Genomic DNA, 17,706 nt, shown 5'->3' on the forward strand with positions numbered 1-17,706 from the left:
CTGTGTTTCCTCCCCGAAGGCCAGCGTGACTGATGCGGGGACTGATCTCTCTGTCCGTCTGTTTCTTTCAGTGTTTAACAACACCTGCGGGGAGAATGAGTTCATGTGCCAGAACAGACTCTGCATACCCAAGCATTTCGTGTGCGACCACGACGTCGACTGCACGGACGGCTCCGATGAATCTCTGGAGTGCGGTGAGTGTTTCGGGGGGGGGGGGGGGTTGTTGTTGTTTGTATTAGTCCTGCCCTTAAATGGATAGTTCACTTTTTGGAGTTTTTTTGTTATACCCATACAGGAGTAATAGGCTCATGTAAGACAGGGTATTGCGATCGCTTGTGTGTGTGTCTGCCTGTCCGCAACAGCCAAATATTGTGCTTTGATTTGGATGAAACTTTGCACATAGGTGGCTACGGAAATCGGTTGACAATAAATGTTTTTTGTTTTACGAAGTTTTCATTGTTCTCTATTGACATCAGTATTACGTTTTTTAAATACACAAGAGCGAGTAGTGAGAATTATATCCGTAGAGGTCTTCCTTAGCCTACTAGGGCCTTTGCGATTACTGAGCTCACCAGTGCTCCCTTCTTCTTGATGATGTTCCGAACGATCGATTTTGGTATGCCTTTGGTTTTGCCTATGTTTCTGTTTTTTCTTATTTCTCAGCCTCATTGTGGCTTCCTTTACTTTCATTGGCACAGCCGTAGTCCTCATGCTTACAAACACCAAGGCGGTCTCCAATGGAAATCAAAAGGCTAGAATCAAGACTAGATACTGAAAGCTCTCTTATACTTGCAGTGAAGAAGCAACTGTGAACACACCTGACTAATCAGAAACACCAGTGAAGCCATTTGTCCCAAACATTATGGTGCCCTGAAATTGGGGGACTATTTATTAAAAGTGCTGTTACATGGTGAGAGCAAAATGTATTTAAAAAAAACCCTTTGATAAAAGCTGAGAATCTGCACTTCAACCACATGTAAATAGTTTGATCACAAATGTGAAATTATGGAATACATCAATACAAGCTAAATACATCAATACAAGCTAAATCAAGAAAAGAAAAATATGACTTTGTCCCAAACATTATGGTGCTCACTGATGTGTATGTTTATGTCCAATGGGGTATGGAAAGTGTGGAGACTGTGTAATCCTGTGCCCCTGTACCCCCCCCCCCCGCCCCCCGCGAGTACCCCACCTCCGCCCCGGGAATTCCCTTGCCCGGCCGCGCCTCCTGTCCAAGGACTGGCGTGCCGTCGATTTGCGACGTGCCGACGCGTTCTGACGGCCCCAAAACCCCCACTGCACCGAGTCTGGTGAGAGCCCCGGCCACCCCCGCCCCACCCCCGTTCCTCACACCCCTCTCCCTTTCCCCACCCCTCTCTGCCTCCCTCTCCACCTCTGTTCACTATCCCCACACTTGTACTGACTCTCCTCCACCGTTATGACACCCTCTCCACTGTAGCCCTCCCCGTTATGCCACCCTTCCCCTCTGAGCCCTCCCCCCTTACTGCCACCTCTCCACCTAGCGACCCTTCCACCGTACTGCAACCTCTCTCCACCCGTAGCGACCCCTCTCCACGTTACGGCCCCTTCCCCACCGTCGCACACCTCACTCCACCTGTACTCCATACCTCTCCCCCGTTACTGCTCCTTCCCCTTTCTGAGCCCTCTCTTCCCCTCGTACGCACCACCTCCCACTGTACCCCTATCCTCCCCTGTACCCAATCTCCAACATCGTTCTGCACTACCTCCACCTCGTTACTCCTATCTCACACCTTACTCCATCATCCTCTCCACACCTTGTTCCTCCTCTCCCATCTACCCACTCTCCACTGTTCTCTATCCTCTCTCACACACTCTATCCCTCTCCATTTACTCTCCTGCTCAACCTCTGTTACTCCACTCATCCCTCTCTCCACACCTCTGTTACTCCACTCATCCCTCTCTCCACACCTCTGTTACGCATTTCCTTACCATCCCTCTTACGAGCACTCTGTTACTCAGTCAATGCCTCTCTCACACCTCCGTTACTGCACATCATCCTCTCCACACTCTGTTACTCCCCCTCCCTCTCCCACACCTCGTTACTCCTCTCCTCTCTCCACCTCTGTTCCACTCATCCCTCCTGCTTTAAAAACTACATATGCCTCACGTTAGTTTACTATTGTGCTCATGCTCATGTGTGTTGTGAAGGACTCTGGCCTTTGTGAAGTGGAGGCGGGTGAACAGTGTCTGCCATTAATGCAGGAAGCATAGTGCCGCATAGTGAGTTAGGCTCCGCCCGCCCGCTTGATGCGTGCTCATCTTCTCCTCAGCAGGAGAAGTGCAGACTCGGCGACATGTGCAAGAACGGAAGTGCTGACGAACGTGCTGGCACCGAACGACGACTGCGCGACGGCTCCGCGAGCTCAACGCTCGTCAACGAGGTCTGAACGCAAGCTGAGCGGTGCTCCGCTCTGCGGGACTCAAGGTCGCCAAGGTTGGTGGCGATTCCGGGTGGGTCCCATCTGCAGCAGGGTGTGGGTTCTGGGTCCCTGACCGTTGTGGCTGGGCCCGGGCCTGGGCCTGCTTTCCGAACGGTGTGCGTTTAACCTCCATTCGTGGGAGGATGTGGGGTTAGAACCTGTGGCAAACACGCCTGCCACAGGCCACCGAAGTGGTTTCCTTGGTGGCTCCAGCCAGAAGACAGGGAAGATGTGTCCAACAGTCCAGCTTTATTTCACAGGTGCGGCAAGATGTTATAGCCGAGGAGCAGATGTTAAAACCGCATGACAGAGCTCTCCCCGTGTGAGTGGGAATGGCATAACCTGTGCCAGTGATTACCTCTAACCGCCACAGGTGCAGCCACTCCTGTTCCTGGGTCCAATAGCCTGGCCAACTATCTATTTTATACCAATTCCAATTGGCCAGGTCTAATTAGCTTGACCCAGGGCAGGTGTGGCTGCTTAAACCAGCCATCCCCACACCACAGAACCCATCTGAGGGACAGATCTGTCTGCTTTGGCCCCTGCAGTGCAGGTGTCGGCCTGGCTTCCACCTGAAGGATGATGGGAAGACATGTGTGGACATCGACGAGTGCAAGACCACGTACCCCTGCACCCAGCGCTGCATCAACAGCTACGGCAGCTTCCACTGCCTGTGTGTGGATGGCTACCAACCCCGCCCCGACGACCCCAACACCTGCAAATCCACCTCCGGTAAGACCCCGCCCCAATGACCCCAACACCTGCAAATCCACCTCCAGTAAGACCCCGCCCCAATGACCCTAACATCTATATATCTTGTTGCTATGACAGAATACAAATCTTTGGTGGTGAAAGAATATTTTTATGAACTCCCAAATGGACACTATGGTGTGTCATCCTGGGAGGGGGGTATAGGTGCAGAAGAGATTACACGGAGGGGGGGTGCTTGTTAAATGAACGACCCACGCGACAATGGTGGCACTTAGAAATTCTTTATTTTGCATTGTTGTAGTGTATTGTCTACTAATAAAGCTAGAACATGGAGTTTGCTGTTTCCACTCATGGTTGCAGGAGCAATGAATGGTACTGACCACTAGGGGGCTTGTGCGAAGGGGTTAATGGCTCCTACTTTCTCTCTCTTTTTCCCCTCCTCCTCCCCTCCTCTCTTCCTCTTTCCCTCTCGCTCGCTTTTTCTCTTCCCCCCCCCCCCCCTCTCCTATTCCCCCCCCTCATAGAGGAGGAGGCCTTCCTCATATTTGCTAACCGGTACTACCTGAGGAAGCTGAACCTGGACGGCTCCAACTACACCTTGATCAAGCAGGTGCGGTTCCCAGCGGAGCAGGGCCCGCCCAGGAGGGGCTGCAGGATTGCGTTCCAGGCTCCTTCGGGCCGGGTCATTGAGATCAGTGTAGTACTGAAGAGATCAGCCCTAAAGGCCTTCAATAGATAAGCGTAGTATAATGGCTAAGGAGTTGGTTTTGTAACATGAAGGTCGCAGGTTTGATTCCCCGGTAGGACACTGCCATTGTATCCTTGAGCAAGGTACTTAACCTGCATTGCTTCAGTATATATCCAGCTGTATAAATGGATACAATGTAAGTCGCTCTGGATAAGAGCGTCTGCTAAATGCCCCTAAACTGAACTAAACCACTCTCAAAATCACACGGGCACTAGCCTGAAGTGTTTCATTTTCATTTAGGATAGATACAAATGTCTGTGGAAGGAGACTCATGAACGTCCACAACCCCATTCAAATCCCACGAGTGTGGTGTCCCCCCCCAGGAATAATTAAATGCCGTGTGAACTGAAAGGGGCTCCTAGGGGGGTCGTAATATATTTAATATATTCTTTTGTTTATGTCTACATCTTTCGTAATTAGAATCTTTAGATCGGTGACTTTAGATTATGGTGTGTCATAATTGGTCAGGATGTGTCCATTTGTGAAGTCTGTGCACGTGGGCGAGGATGAGGGTGTGTCTGTGTCCATTGGTGTGCTTGAGGGCGTGTACATGGGCATGCCCTATGGGTGAAGGGGAGGGCGTGTCCATGGGCGTGTCCATCTGCCTGAGTGCAGGCGTGGCCGTCCTGCCTGCTGTGTTTCTCAGGGCCTGAACAACGCGGTGGCTCTGGACTTCCACTACGCCGAGCAGATGATCTACTGGACCGACGTCACCACGCAGGGCAGCATGATTCGCCGCATGAACATCAACGGGAGCAACGTGCAGGTCAGCAGCGGGGGGGTCAGCCGCGGAGACGGCCAGCCACGTTCTGCCTCGCGCCGCCGACAGCACACTGCAGCGCAGAAACGGCATCAGAATGTTCTGAACTGAACAGTGTCAAAATGTTTTCGGAAAAATCTCCAAAACTCGGCCTCCACAATTCTAATGCTGATGTAACGATCACTGCTGATGACTGAAAGCTGTGGAGTTCTAGAACACTGACTTTAAATGTTGAAATAACATTCCACAAAACCGCTATGTGCATAACTCTTCAAAGGTTTAAGGATGCTAGTCTGCTTTATGATGTCACAGTTAGAAGTAACCTATAGAATTCTCTGCTGTTGTTTTTCTTACCGGTGACCTCATTCTTCTTTACATAATTATCATTCTTCTTTTAAAAATGTTCATGTATAACGTATATGAACCCTCAACGAAGAGCTTGTCAATGATAATGTTTATGAGTACAGGAATAGTTTAGAAAAATGTATTTTTTTTCATGTAGAATATATTCTGCTAACTGACTAACTGACATGAACACTGGGCTGTTAAGCAGAGAATTCCTTTTGCAAGGAGTGGTTGCATGCTGTGATACTTTGTGAACCCAAAATGGGAGGAGCTATCACGCGCAGCCCCTCTGTGACACTCCGACGTTTGATTGGCTCCTGATTGGCAGGTGCTGCACCGCACTTCACTCAGCAACCCCGACGGACTGGCTGTGGACTGGGTGGGCGGGAACCTGTACTGGTGTGACAAGGGCAGAGACACCATCGAGGTGTCCAAGCTGGGCGGGGCCTACAGGACGGTGCTGGTCAACACGGGACTGAAGGAGCCACGAGCCATCGCCGTGGATGTCCATAACGGGTACAAGCTCCGCCCCCCTCCTCTTTTCTTGTCACACATTTCATTGCATTGCATTCCTTTAACCATTACACCTTACAGTAAAAGAGAACACAAGTGTTGTAGAATAGAAACTGTACAGTATTCTGCATCACAGGTGTGGTAGAGTATAAACTGTGTAATATTGTTTGTCACAAGTGTTGTAGAGTATAAGAATGCCCATGGTATGTCTGAAAATTAATTACATCCCAGGATTAGTCTTTTAAACCAAAACCAATTTGGGCAGAAAGTATATACTTATCCAGAATCAGTTTTTAAGGCACAGTGTCATTGCATTCATTAGGTCTCTTTGCATTGCCGTTATTATAAGATCCATTATTATATGTCCATCAGATTATTGCAATTATCTGATGCACAAAATTCTGAGTTACAGTATGTAGTAGAAATGCCTATAATATGAATGGTTATAGAACAGGCTCAGTACAGCATGTTTATTCTACCCACTGACTATTTTGTCCCTTGCAGGTACCTGTACTGGTCGGACTGGGGAGATATCCCCCACATTGGCCGAATTGGCATGGACGGCAGCAACCGCAGCGTGATCGTGGACAAGCACATCACCTGGCCCAATGGCCTCACGCTCGACTTCATCAACGAGCGCATCTACTGGGCCGACGCCCGCGAGGACTACATCGAGTTCGCCAACCTGGACGGAACCAACCGCCACACGGGTACGACACAGCAGTTTCACAGCAGTGTGTGTGTGTGTGTGTGTTCGTGCGTACATGCATGTGTGTTTGTGTGTTTCTGCGTGTGTGTACATGTGTATGTGTGACTGTGCGTATGTGTGTGTGTGTGTGTGAGAGAGAGAGAGATAGAGAAAGAGTGTGTGAGAGAGCCAGTGTTAAATGTGTATAAAGGATGTGTTTGTAGAAGGAACTACTTTGACCTGCTAGCTTGTTGTCTCATATGGTGAGAGAGGAAGTGAGGAGGTCAGAGGTCAGCACTGGTCCAATCAGAGAGCCCTCAGTCCCTGTGCCCCCCCCCCCCCCTTTTCTCCTCACTGGGCCCCTCTCCCAGTGCTGCCACCTCTCTGTTTGAGGACGGGTAATCACCCTGTTTGAGTTCAGATAAGAGCAGTTGAAAGGTCGCTCTGAGTGAATCCATGCTGAGCTAGTGCAGTTTGCCCTCTCACCCCAGCTCTCAATTTCATCCCCTTCAGTTTGTTGTTTAACCCTTTAAGGTGTGAGATCACAAATACGTGATTACAATGTTCTTAACTGGACATTCTAATGCTGATGTAACAATCGCTATTGCGTTAAGGCTGCCAGAGCTTAACAGAAACAAACCCTGAACACATTTCACTGTGGAACAGTGTGTTAGGAAATACTAAACACGGCCAAAGTCATTTTTACAGGTATACTGAGTTTCCATCTTATTCAGGGTTGAGTCAGTGTGAATGAAGGAGAGAGAGCTGATTTTAGTGCTGGAGATGTGTCCTGTATGTGAAGGGCAGACTGCTCAGTTCTCTCTGTAGTATTTGCGAGGTGAAATGGCGCCTGTGGGTGTGGCTTTGTTTTGGCCGCCGCTGAACCAGTGAGGTGAAAGGCTTATGTGGGTGTGGCTTTGTTTCGGCCTATGCGGAACCAATGAGGTGGAAGTCTCGTGTGGGTGTGACTTTGTTTTTCGGCCTACGCTGAACCAATGAGGTGAAAGTCTCGGGTGGGTGTGGCTTTGTCTTGGTCAGTGCTGAATCAGGACATTCCGCACATCTTCGCCATGACGCTGTTTGAGGAGTTCATCTACTGGACCGACTGGGAAACGAAGTCCATCAACCGCGCCCACAAGACCCTGGGCACCAACAAGACCCTGCTGATCAGCACCCTGCACCGCCCAATGGACATCCACATCTACCACCCCTCCCGCCAACCGCAGGGTTAGAGCTGCCCCCATTACACACGCACACACACACGGACACACGGTCTCAAACACACTCTCTCTCATACATGCACACACACTCAAACACACACACACACTCATACACGCACACACACACACACACACACACACACACACACTCAAACACCCACACACTCATACACACACACACGCTCAAACACACACACACGCTCAAACATCCACACACTCATACACACACACACACACACACACTCAAACACCCACACACTCATACACGCACACACACACACTCAAACACCCACACAGTCATACACACACACACAGACACACGGTCTCAAACACACTCTCTCTCATACATGCACACACACGCTCAAACACACACACACGCTCAAACATCCACACACTCATACACGCACACACACACACACACACACACACACTCAAACACCCACACACTCATACACGCACACACACACACTCAAACACCCACACAGTCATACACGCACACACACACACTCAAACACCCACACGGTCATACACACACACGCACACTCACACACTCAAACACCCACACACACTCATACACGTGTGCAGATGTGTTCTTTTCCCAGTGGGTGTTTTAACAGTGACCCCCCCCTCCCTTGTGTGTCTGTCCCGTTACAGTGCACAACCACCCCTGTCAGGTAGACAACGGGGGCTGCAGTAACCTATGCCTGCTCTCTCCTGGAGGGGGGTACAAGTGCACCTGTCCAACCAACTTCTACCTGGCCAGCGACGGGCGTCGGTGCATGTCTAACTGCACTGCCAGCCAGGTGAGGGGTTGTCTGTGTGTGTGTGTGTGTGTGTGTGTTTTTCTGTGTGTGTGTGTGTGTTTCTGTTTATGTGTTTGTCTGTGTGTGCGTGTGTGTGTGTGTGCGTGCGTGTGTTTATGGGTATGTGTTTGTCTGTGTGTGTATGTGTCTGTGTGAATGTGTATGTATGTGTGTTACTATGTGTGTTACTATGTATGTGTTTGTCTGTCTGTCTGTGTGTGTGTGTGTATTGATGTGTATGTGTCTGTCTGTGCGTGTGTGTGTGTGTGCTTTCCTGAGATCTCGCCTTTTATTGGAATTATTTTAGATTTCTTTGGGGTTTACTGTCAGGGCCCAGTTCTGGCAGTACTGCTCTAGCAGATCTAGATGCTACTGTAGCCCCTATTCAGTGGGTGACAGCAGCTCCTGGTCATCTGCATGGAGGAGAAATTTAACTTCCATCTTATTTAGTGTTAGGCCACAGGCTGTAGGCTGTTCCAATTACACCGCTAACTCGTTTGTCTCCACTCTTGTGCATTGGGGAAATAAGCCTTTTTATTTATTTATTTGTTTATTTATTTATTTTGTTCCAAATTGAGACTGTTTTGTGATATTTGTTCGTGAAAGTTTTCTAAATGGATTTTCCAGATATTACAGCATGTATGGCCAGATTCTGTGCACTTTTGTTGCTCACTTTGTTCTCTCTTTCTCCCTCTCTCTCTCCTCCAGTTTGTGTGTAAAAATGATAAGTGCATCCCGTTCTGGTGGAAGTGTGACACGGAGGATGACTGTGGTGATCGGTCTGATGAGCCTGCAGACTGCCGTAAGTGTCCTGGGAAGGGGAGGGCGGGGCGGGGCTGGGGAGGGTGGAGTGAGGCAGGGGAGGCAGTGTGGGGGCCCGGTGGGGGAGTTTGAGGGCGGTGGGACAGGGCAGAGCTTGGTGGGGTCGTGGATAGGAAAGTATGTGGATTCATCCCAAAATTGTGCAACAGAATGGGGTGCTGTAATGTGTGTGTGTGTGTGTCTGTGTCTGTGTGTGTAGCTGAGTTTAAGTGCAGGCCAGGTCAGTTCCAGTGTGGGACAGGGATCTGTACAAACCCAGCCTACATCTGCGACGGGGACAACGACTGCCAGGACAATTCGGATGAGGCCAACTGTGGTACGCTCTCCTGCTCTTTCTCTCTCTCTCTCTCTCTCTCTCTTTCTGTCCATCCGTTTCTTTAATGAACAGATAATCACAAGCCTCCTCTCTCTCTTCCCCTCCCTCATGTTGATTGTGTTTGTGTATGTGTATCTGTGTGCGTGTGTGTGTGTGTGTGTGTGTGCGTGCGTGTTGCAGATATCCACGTGTGTTTGCCCAGTCAGTTCAAGTGCACCCACCCCAGCCGCTGCATCCCCGGGATCTTCCGCTGCAACGGGCAGGACAACTGCGGAGACGGAGAGGACGAGAAGGACTGCCGTGAGTCTCCCTCACCCCGCGCCACACCCCCCCCACACACACACACCCTCAGCACCCCCTATATGGTCTCTCCTGCCCCTCCCCCTCCCCCTCCCCCCGCTGACCGCCCCCCTCTTTGCCCCTCCCCCCTGCAGCTGAGGTAACCTGCGCTCCGAACCAGTTCCAGTGCGCCATCACCAAGCGCTGCATCCCGCGCGTCTGGGTCTGCGACCGTGACAACGACTGCGTGGACGGCTCCGATGAGCCCGCCAACTGCAGTAAGCCCCTCCCCCTTACGCTTCCCTGTCTCCCTCCTGTGTCTTGACTCCTCCCGCTATCCCCCTTCTGTCCCTTTTATGGCATTGCCCTCATCTTCTCTCCCCTCCTCCTTTGTGTCTCTGAGCCCTCCCACATCTTCTGTCCCCTCCTCCTTTGTGTCTCTGATCCCTCCCACATCTTCTGTCCCCTCCTCCTTTGTGTCTCTGATCCCTCCCACATCTTCTGTCCCCTCCTCCTTTGTGTCTCTGATCCCTCCCACATCTTCTGTCACCTTCCTCCACCGTCTCTCTGACCCCCCCCACTATCTTCTGTCCCCTCCCCTTTTTGCCTCTGATCCCTCCCACGTCTTCTGTCCCCTCCTCCTTTGACGGTGACCCCGCCCCTCTCGTCCCCCAGCCCAGATGACCTGTGGGGTGGACGAGTTCCGCTGCAAGGACTCGGGCCGCTGCATCCCCTCCCGCTGGAAGTGCGACGGAGAGGACGACTGCGGAGACGCGTCCGACGAGCCCAAGGAGGAGTGCGGTGAGCGAGGGATGGAGGAGGGAGGGGAAGGAGGGATGTTGGAGGGGTGGGAAAGGCCAGGAAATATGGGTGTTTGGTCAGTCAGGGCCGTGTGTTATAGGATAGGTGTTTGGTCTTGCATTATCCACCTCTCTCTGTGCTATCCTATCTCTTGTTGTCCTCTGTGTGTTATCTTTCTCTATGTGTGTTACCCCTTTGTTATCTTTCTCTTCTATCCTCCATTATTCTATGCTCCCTTTCTTTCTTACACTCACATTGTATGATTGTTTGGTACAATTATTTTTGGGTGATTTCATGCTCAATTTTAAACTCATGCATTCTGTCTGTATGGATGTATAACAGTGATTTATACATCCATTATTTATTATATACCACTTATGTTTATTACCGGTTTTAAATGCCTGGTGACCAGCTAGCGCCCCCTCTGGGTTGATTGAGACACCCGTGCGTCTCTGCGTGCGTCTGCTTCTGTCCCCAGACGAGAGGACCTGCGAGCCGTACCAGTTCCGCTGCAAGAACAACCGCTGCATCCCCGGGCGCTGGCAGTGCGACTACGACAACGACTGCGGCGACAACTCCGACGAGGACAAGTGCGGTAGGTTCCTCGCTCCCGTGATTGTCTGGCTCCCTGATATTTGCGTTCGCTCTCGTCCACGTCGCGTGCTTCCGTACTGTCGCTAACTGCTAACGGGTCGCAGCGGTTGCTGGACGTGCGTCGGCACTGTAAGCGAATGGGCTGTCGCCCTGGTGCGGTTAGCGTCAGCACTGTGAGCGAATGGGCTGTCGCCCTGGTGCAGTTAGCGTCAGCACTGTGAGCGAATGGGCTGTCGCCCTGGTGCGGTTAGCGTCAGCACTGTGAGCGAATGGGCTGTCGCCCTGGTGCGGTTAGCGTTAGCAAGCCGTCGCGCAGGCAGCAGCCCTAGTTACGCTCGGTAGTCTTCCGTCTTCGCTACGCGCGGACCCGCGTACCTTTCGCCCGCCCGCTTCTCTCTCTCTCCCCCCTGGCCACCGTCTCGTCGTTCGTCCCGTCCCTGGATGTGTCAGCCCGGCCCGTTCCGGTGCAGGAGGGCTAGCGGAGCGGCAGAGCTGTGCGTGGATGGATTAGCCGGGGCTGTGGTCGTTCTGGGCTCAGTTTGAGGGCTGTTAGGAGAGTTCTACATGCTGTGGTAACTTGAAGCATGCATGTGTGTGAGTGTGTGTGTGTGTGTGTGTGTGCTCACACGTGAGCATGACCACATACATACGAGTCCTTAGCTGTGTGTGGACACAGTATAACGTGAGTATAACGTTCTTGTGGATGTACTCTTGTGTTTGTGTGTGAGTTTACATTTGAGCATGTACTTCTGTTTATGACTTCATACATGTGTTCTTGTGCACATATGGGTGTTTGTGCACCTGTGTTTGTCTACACAACTGGTGTAGTTTAATTTGGAGTGGTGCGACGTTCTCTGATTGGTGTATTTTAATCTGGAGTGGTGTGATGTTCTCTGATTGGTTGATTTCCCTGTCGGGGGCACATCTCACATCATTTTTATGTTTGTGCTTCATTTCACACTTACCTTTCGGCCTGAATCAGAGGTAGGTCTCTCCCCTCTCAGACCCCGCCCTCATGCCAAGCCCCACCCCTCAGCCTTTAACTACCTCCTCCCCCAGCCTTCTGCTTCCCCCCCCAAATCCCGCCCCTCTCACCCAAACCTCTGCTGTTGCCGTGGAGTCCCTGTGACTCCTCCCTCTGTCTGATTCTGTACTCCATTTGCCTTATGACCCCTCCCCCCCCCACTTACTTACGTAATCCTCTTCGTTCCCTGTGGAACACAAGGCTGCCTCCCAGCCATGCATTTATTTGACATTTTCGATATAACCACCAGATGGCAGTGTCCCCTTTGAGGTGTAGCTGGGATTGCTCTGTGTGCTGTTATGAGTGATATTCTCCACAGTTACTGTTGGACCCCCAGGCAGCTCCTCAGGGCTGTGTATTCGTAGGCTGACTCAGGTAGAGGGCTGAGACAGTGCGGCTGTGGTCCCTCCATCTCTCTGCTTCAGAGGAGTCTTACTGTCAGAAACCTCGTAGCGCTAATGAGCTGGCGCCTGTCTGTCCGTCTGTCCGTCCGTCTGTCTGGCTGTCTTTTGATTTCACTCCCAATTTGAATCTTAGGTTTTTTTGCATTATTATAATTTTTTTGCCAAACTGATACCAGCCAGTCGGGAGTTCCAGATAGTTGCAGGGCCATTGTGAATGCACTCCAATACCCTGTCAGCCCACGTGCCCCTCTATCGCAAGCCCCCCTGCCCCCGATCCCACCCCCCCCCCCACCTGCCCCTTGCCCCCGCCCGCTGCCACCCGCCACCCCGTGTGCTGCATGCAGTGATGATGCTGGTGTACGGTGTGAGTCTCTCGGCTATTCCGTACTCATGTGCTCCCCCTTGTGGTGATTATTGGAGCCGCAGAGAGAACGGATGTACAGTGCCTGTTTTTTATGTGTGCTGTTGAGCATTAATGAAGGCTCCATGCTACCTAACTGTCACACTAGGTGGCACATTCAGTTTATGGATACTTTCTGGTTTGCCTTTGTGAAAGTTTGTGCTGCGTCAGTTATGTGTCACATGACCACTGAGATTTTTCTGTGCACAGTGACCTCAGCGAGATCTGTATTTGTGTGTGCATCAATCCTGACCTCTCCCTCTCTGTCCCTTCTCCCCCTCTGTTCCCCTATTCTCTTCTTTTCCTTCCCCCTCTCTCCCCTTCTCCACCTCTGTTCCCCTGTCTCCCTCTTTCCCTCTGTTCCCCCTGCCTCCCTCTCCCCCCTCCCTCTCTCCTCCTCTCTGCAGTTCCCCGGAAGTGCTCGGAGAGTGAGTTTCCCTGCACTAACGGCCGCTGCATTGCTGGGAGATGGAAGTGTGATGGAGACCATGACTGTTCTGACGGTTCGGATGAGGTACGGTCGGTCAGTCAGTCAGTCAGTCAGTCAGTCTGTCTGTCTGTCTGTCTGCCTGCTCACCCAGACTAACAGACTCCTGCAACACTCGGAGCTGGAGCACTCGCATCTGACGTCTCTGCTTTGCCCCCCGCCCCCTCAGAACGGCTGTGATGTGAAGTGCGACGGCGACCAGTTCCAGTGCAAGAGCGGCCACTGCATCCCCTTCCGCTGGCGCTGCGACGCCGACCCCGACTGCATGGACGGCAGCGACGAGGAGAAGTGCGACAGCGGCGGTGAGAGATCGCCAATTATTCTGCCCCGCCCTGCCCCGCCCTGCCGGACCCCTCCACTAGCAGCCCGTTAGAGCCCCGACTCATGGACTCTGGTGTAAACACAGCGGCGGCTGGCGAGGCACTTTTGAAGGAGGACATTACATTACATTACATTACATTACAGGCATTTGGCAGACGCTCTTATCCAGAGCGACGTACAACAAAGTGTATAACCATAACCAGGAACAAGTATGACGAAACCCCTAGAGAGAAGTACCGGTCCAAGTACAGGGAACAACCGCATAGTTCAACTTGGACCCTGATGGTTAAACTGATTAACACTAACAACGAGAACGGCAACAACGCAATCTATGGAAAAATAAAAATAAATAAAAATACAAGTAGTCGTTAAGACAGGCGCATCAACTAAGTCACCTATTAAACAGCTGCTAGGACACATGCAGCGGTGGCGCATGCGGCCAAAGGCGGCGAAAGGCGGCCATGCAAGGCGCCAGCCTGCTCGTCAGGAGCGATTAGGAGTTATGCGTCTTTCCTCAGGGATACTTTGAAACACTTTGCCCGGTGTGCCACCGTTCTACCTCCTGAGCTAATGTTGCCCTAATGGGAAGGTTCAGTTGGTTATGGGTTCAACAGTTCATTGCTCTCTAGCGCCCCCCTCTGGTTGATCAGCGCCCATGGACTGCGTATACATATGTCAGGTCTATGTAAAAGATAAGCTGTGAGTCAAGAGTGCAGTATGAGCTGTGTCTGCATAGTAGTGCTCAACACTGGGAGTTCTGAGTAGGATTAATCATGGCTGTGTGCTGCTTCTGGGACCCAGTGTTTAACTGATCAGCGTGGCTTCTTCTCTCCTCCCCTCTTTTCACACCCCTGTTTGTACCACAGTGGGGAGACACTGCCCCCTGGAGGAGTTCCAGTGCAACAACACCCTGTGCAAGCCGCTGGCCTGGAAGTGCGATGGGGAGGATGACTGCGGTGACAACTCTGACGAAGATCCAGAGCAGTGCCGTGAGTGAGAGAGAGAGAGAGAGAAAGAGACAGAGACAGAGACAGAGAGAGCGTGCTGAAGGTGGAAAATACCCAGAGCCAATACCACCTTTGTCCTAATGCCGCTCTTGCTCTCTCTCAAATTCAAATTCTAATGAGCTTTATTGGCATGATGTGTGTGTGTGTGTGTGTGTGTATATATATATATATATATATATGTATATATGCGTGTATGTATCTATCTATATATATATATATATATATATATATATATATATATGCATATTGCCAAAGTAATAATACAACAAACAGAATAAACATATAAACAGAATACAACTTTGTGTGTGTGTGTGTGTGTGTGTGTGTTTGGTATTTGAGGGTGTTAGCTTGTGTAATGTCGTGTAAATTAGGTGAAATATAACACCTATCTCTCTCTCTCTCTCTCTCTCATCCCTCTCCAGAGAATTTTACGTGCCCCCCCTCCAGGAATTTCCGTTGCCAAAACAACCGTGTGTGTCTGTGGATCGGCAAGCAGTGCGACGGCGTGGACAACTGCGGGGACAACACTGATGAGCTGAACTGCAGTGAGTGTGTGTGTGTGTGTGTGTGTGTGGCTGTGTAACACTGAGCTGAACTGCAGTGAGTGTGTGTGTGTGTGTGTGTGTGGCTGTGTAACACTAATGAGCTGGACTGCAGTGTGTGTGTGTGTGTGTGTGTGTGTGTGTGTGTGTGTGGCTGTGTAACACTAATGAGCTGGACTGCAGTGTGTGTGTGTGTGTGTGTGTGTGTGTCTGTGTAACACTGATGAGCTGGACTGCAGTGTGTGTGTGTGTGTGTGTGTCTGTGTGTGTGTGTGTAACACTGATGAGCTGGACTGCAGTGTGTGTGGCTCTGTAACACTGATGAGCTGGACTACAGTGTGTGTGTGTGACTGTAACACTGAGCTGGGCTGCAGTGTGTGTGTGTGACTGTAACACTGAGCTGGACTGCAGTGTGTGTGTATGACTAACACTGAGCTGGGCTGCAGTGTGTGTGTGTGACTGTAACACTGAGCTGGACTGCAGTGTGTGTGTGTGACTGTAACACTTAACGCTTGATAGTTAACGTTTGATGTTTCGGTCCTTGCAGAGATCCCTCCAGCCACGCCTGTCTGTGAGAAGAACGAGTTCCTGTGCAGCAACGGCAGGTGCATCAGCTCCAGCCTGCGATGCAACTCCTTCAACGACTGCGAGGACTACGGCTCCGATGAGATCGACTGCAGGAGGGGTACGGCAGAACCTAAACTGCGTCAGACCAACTGCACATCCACACCCACATCCACACTGCATCAGCCCAACTGCACATCCATGCCCACATCCACACTGCATCAACCCAACTGCACATCCACACTGCATATGAGCATATGCAATCTGCATGGTGTATCGACACAGACACTGCACGAATCCAACACTGCACTGTGTGCTTTGGATGGAGTCTGTCGAGGCTACTGTGTACCAACGGCACGAGATGCCCATAGCACTGGCAACAGGTCGAGAGACAGGCCACATCACTGCAAGGCACCAATCCTTTCCACCTTGCAAAACCCCGGTCCTTCCAGAAAACTGCAAACCTCGAGGTGACTCATTATACCCCTTTCCCACTGTAGAGCTGAACCAGGCTGGCTCATTATACCCCTTTCCCACTGTAGAGCTGAACCAGGCTGGCTCATTATACGCCTTTCCCACTGTAGAGCTGAACCAGGCTGGCTCATTATAGCCCTTTGCCATTGTAGAGCTGAACCAGGCTGGTTCATTATAGCCCTTTCCCACTGTAGAGCTGAACCAGGCGGTCATTATACCCTTTGCCTTTAGAGCTGGAACCAGGCTGGTCATTATAGCCCTTTCCCACTGTAGAGCTGAACAGGCTGGCTCATTATAGCCCTTTCCACTGTAGAGCTGAACCAGGCTAGCCATTATAGCCCTTTCCCACTGTAGAGCTGAACCAGGCTGACTCATTATACCCCTTTCCCACTGTAGAGCTGAACCAGGCTGGCTCATTATACCTCTTTACCACTGTAGAGCTGAACCAGGCTGGCTCATTATAGCCCTTTCCCACTGTAGAGCTGAACCAGGCTGGCTCATTATAGCCCTTTCCCACTGTAGAGCTGAACCAGGCTGGCTCATTATAGCCCTTTCCCACCGTAGAGCTAAACCAGGCTGGCTCATTATAGCCCTTTCCCACTGTAGAGCTGAACCAGGCTGGCTCATTATAGCCCTTTCCCGCTGTAGAGCTGAACCAGGCTGGCTCATTATAGCCCTTTCCCACTGTAGAGCTGAACCAGGCTGGCTCATTATAGCCCTTTCCCACTGTAGAGCTGAACCAGGCTGGCTCATTGTATCCCTTTCCCCCTGTAGAGCTGAACCAGGCTGGCTCATTATAGCCCTTTCCCACTGTAGAGCTGAACCAGGCTGGCTCATTATAGCCCTTTCCCACTGTAGAGCTGAACCAGGCTGGCTCATTATAGCCCTTTCCCACTGTGGAGCTGAACCAGGCTGGCTCATTATAGCCCTTTCTCACTGAAGAGCTGAACCAGGCTGGCTCATTATAGCCCTTTCCCACTGTAGAGCTGAACCAGGCTGTCTCATTATAGCCCTTTCCCACTGTAGAGCTGAACCAGGCTGGCTCATTATACCCCTTTCCTACTGTAGAGCTGAACCAGGCTGACTCATTATAGCCCTTTCCCACTGTAGAGCTGAACCAGGCTGGCTCATTATAGCCCTTTCTCACTGTAGAGCTGAACCAGGCTGGCTCATTATAGCCCTTTCCCACTGTAGAGCTGAACCAGGCTGGCTCATTATAGCCCTTTCCCACTGTAGAGCTGAACCAGGCTGGCTCATTATAGCCCTTTCCCACTGTAGAGCTGAACCAGGCTGGCTCATTATACCCCTTTCCCACTGTAGAGCTGAACCAGGCTGGCTCATTATACCCCTTTACCTCTGTAGATGTGAGTCAGGCTGTTGCAGCGGTTCTGTAAGATGTGATTCTGCTCCTCTCCTTT

The 17,706-nt window shown here is 51.2% G+C and overlaps 1 protein-coding gene across 1 annotated transcript in view; it reads left to right on the forward strand.

Annotated features, from left to right (window-relative positions):
- LOC135235081 (prolow-density lipoprotein receptor-related protein 1-like) overlaps positions 1-17,706 on the forward strand; it is a 136,776-nt gene that overhangs the window by 106,007 nt on the left and 13,063 nt on the right. Inside the window, exons 54-74 of the mRNA XM_064300278.1 lie at positions 72-258; positions 1,527-1,539; positions 2,316-2,426; positions 2,972-3,197; positions 3,701-3,786; positions 4,571-4,690; positions 5,358-5,545; positions 6,047-6,252; positions 7,269-7,457; positions 8,105-8,253; positions 8,962-9,055; positions 9,275-9,391; positions 9,572-9,691; positions 9,826-9,948; positions 10,346-10,471; positions 10,950-11,066; positions 13,301-13,407; positions 13,550-13,682; positions 14,568-14,690; positions 15,131-15,253; positions 15,798-16,085. Of these exons, the coding sequence (XP_064156348.1) occupies positions 72-258; positions 1,527-1,539; positions 2,316-2,426; positions 2,972-3,197; positions 3,701-3,786; positions 4,571-4,690; positions 5,358-5,545; positions 6,047-6,252; positions 7,269-7,457; positions 8,105-8,253; positions 8,962-9,055; positions 9,275-9,391; positions 9,572-9,691; positions 9,826-9,948; positions 10,346-10,471; positions 10,950-11,066; positions 13,301-13,407; positions 13,550-13,682; positions 14,568-14,690; positions 15,131-15,253; positions 15,798-16,085 (2,946 nt within the window). The remainder of the gene's footprint in view (positions 1-71; positions 259-1,526; positions 1,540-2,315; positions 2,427-2,971; positions 3,198-3,700; positions 3,787-4,570; positions 4,691-5,357; positions 5,546-6,046; positions 6,253-7,268; positions 7,458-8,104; positions 8,254-8,961; positions 9,056-9,274; positions 9,392-9,571; positions 9,692-9,825; positions 9,949-10,345; positions 10,472-10,949; positions 11,067-13,300; positions 13,408-13,549; positions 13,683-14,567; positions 14,691-15,130; positions 15,254-15,797; positions 16,086-17,706) is intronic.

Source organism: Anguilla rostrata, chromosome 11 (genome assembly GCF_018555375.3).
Source record: "Anguilla rostrata isolate EN2019 chromosome 11, ASM1855537v3, whole genome shotgun sequence".
Classification (NCBI taxonomy): Eukaryota; Metazoa; Chordata; class Actinopteri; order Anguilliformes; family Anguillidae; genus Anguilla; species Anguilla rostrata.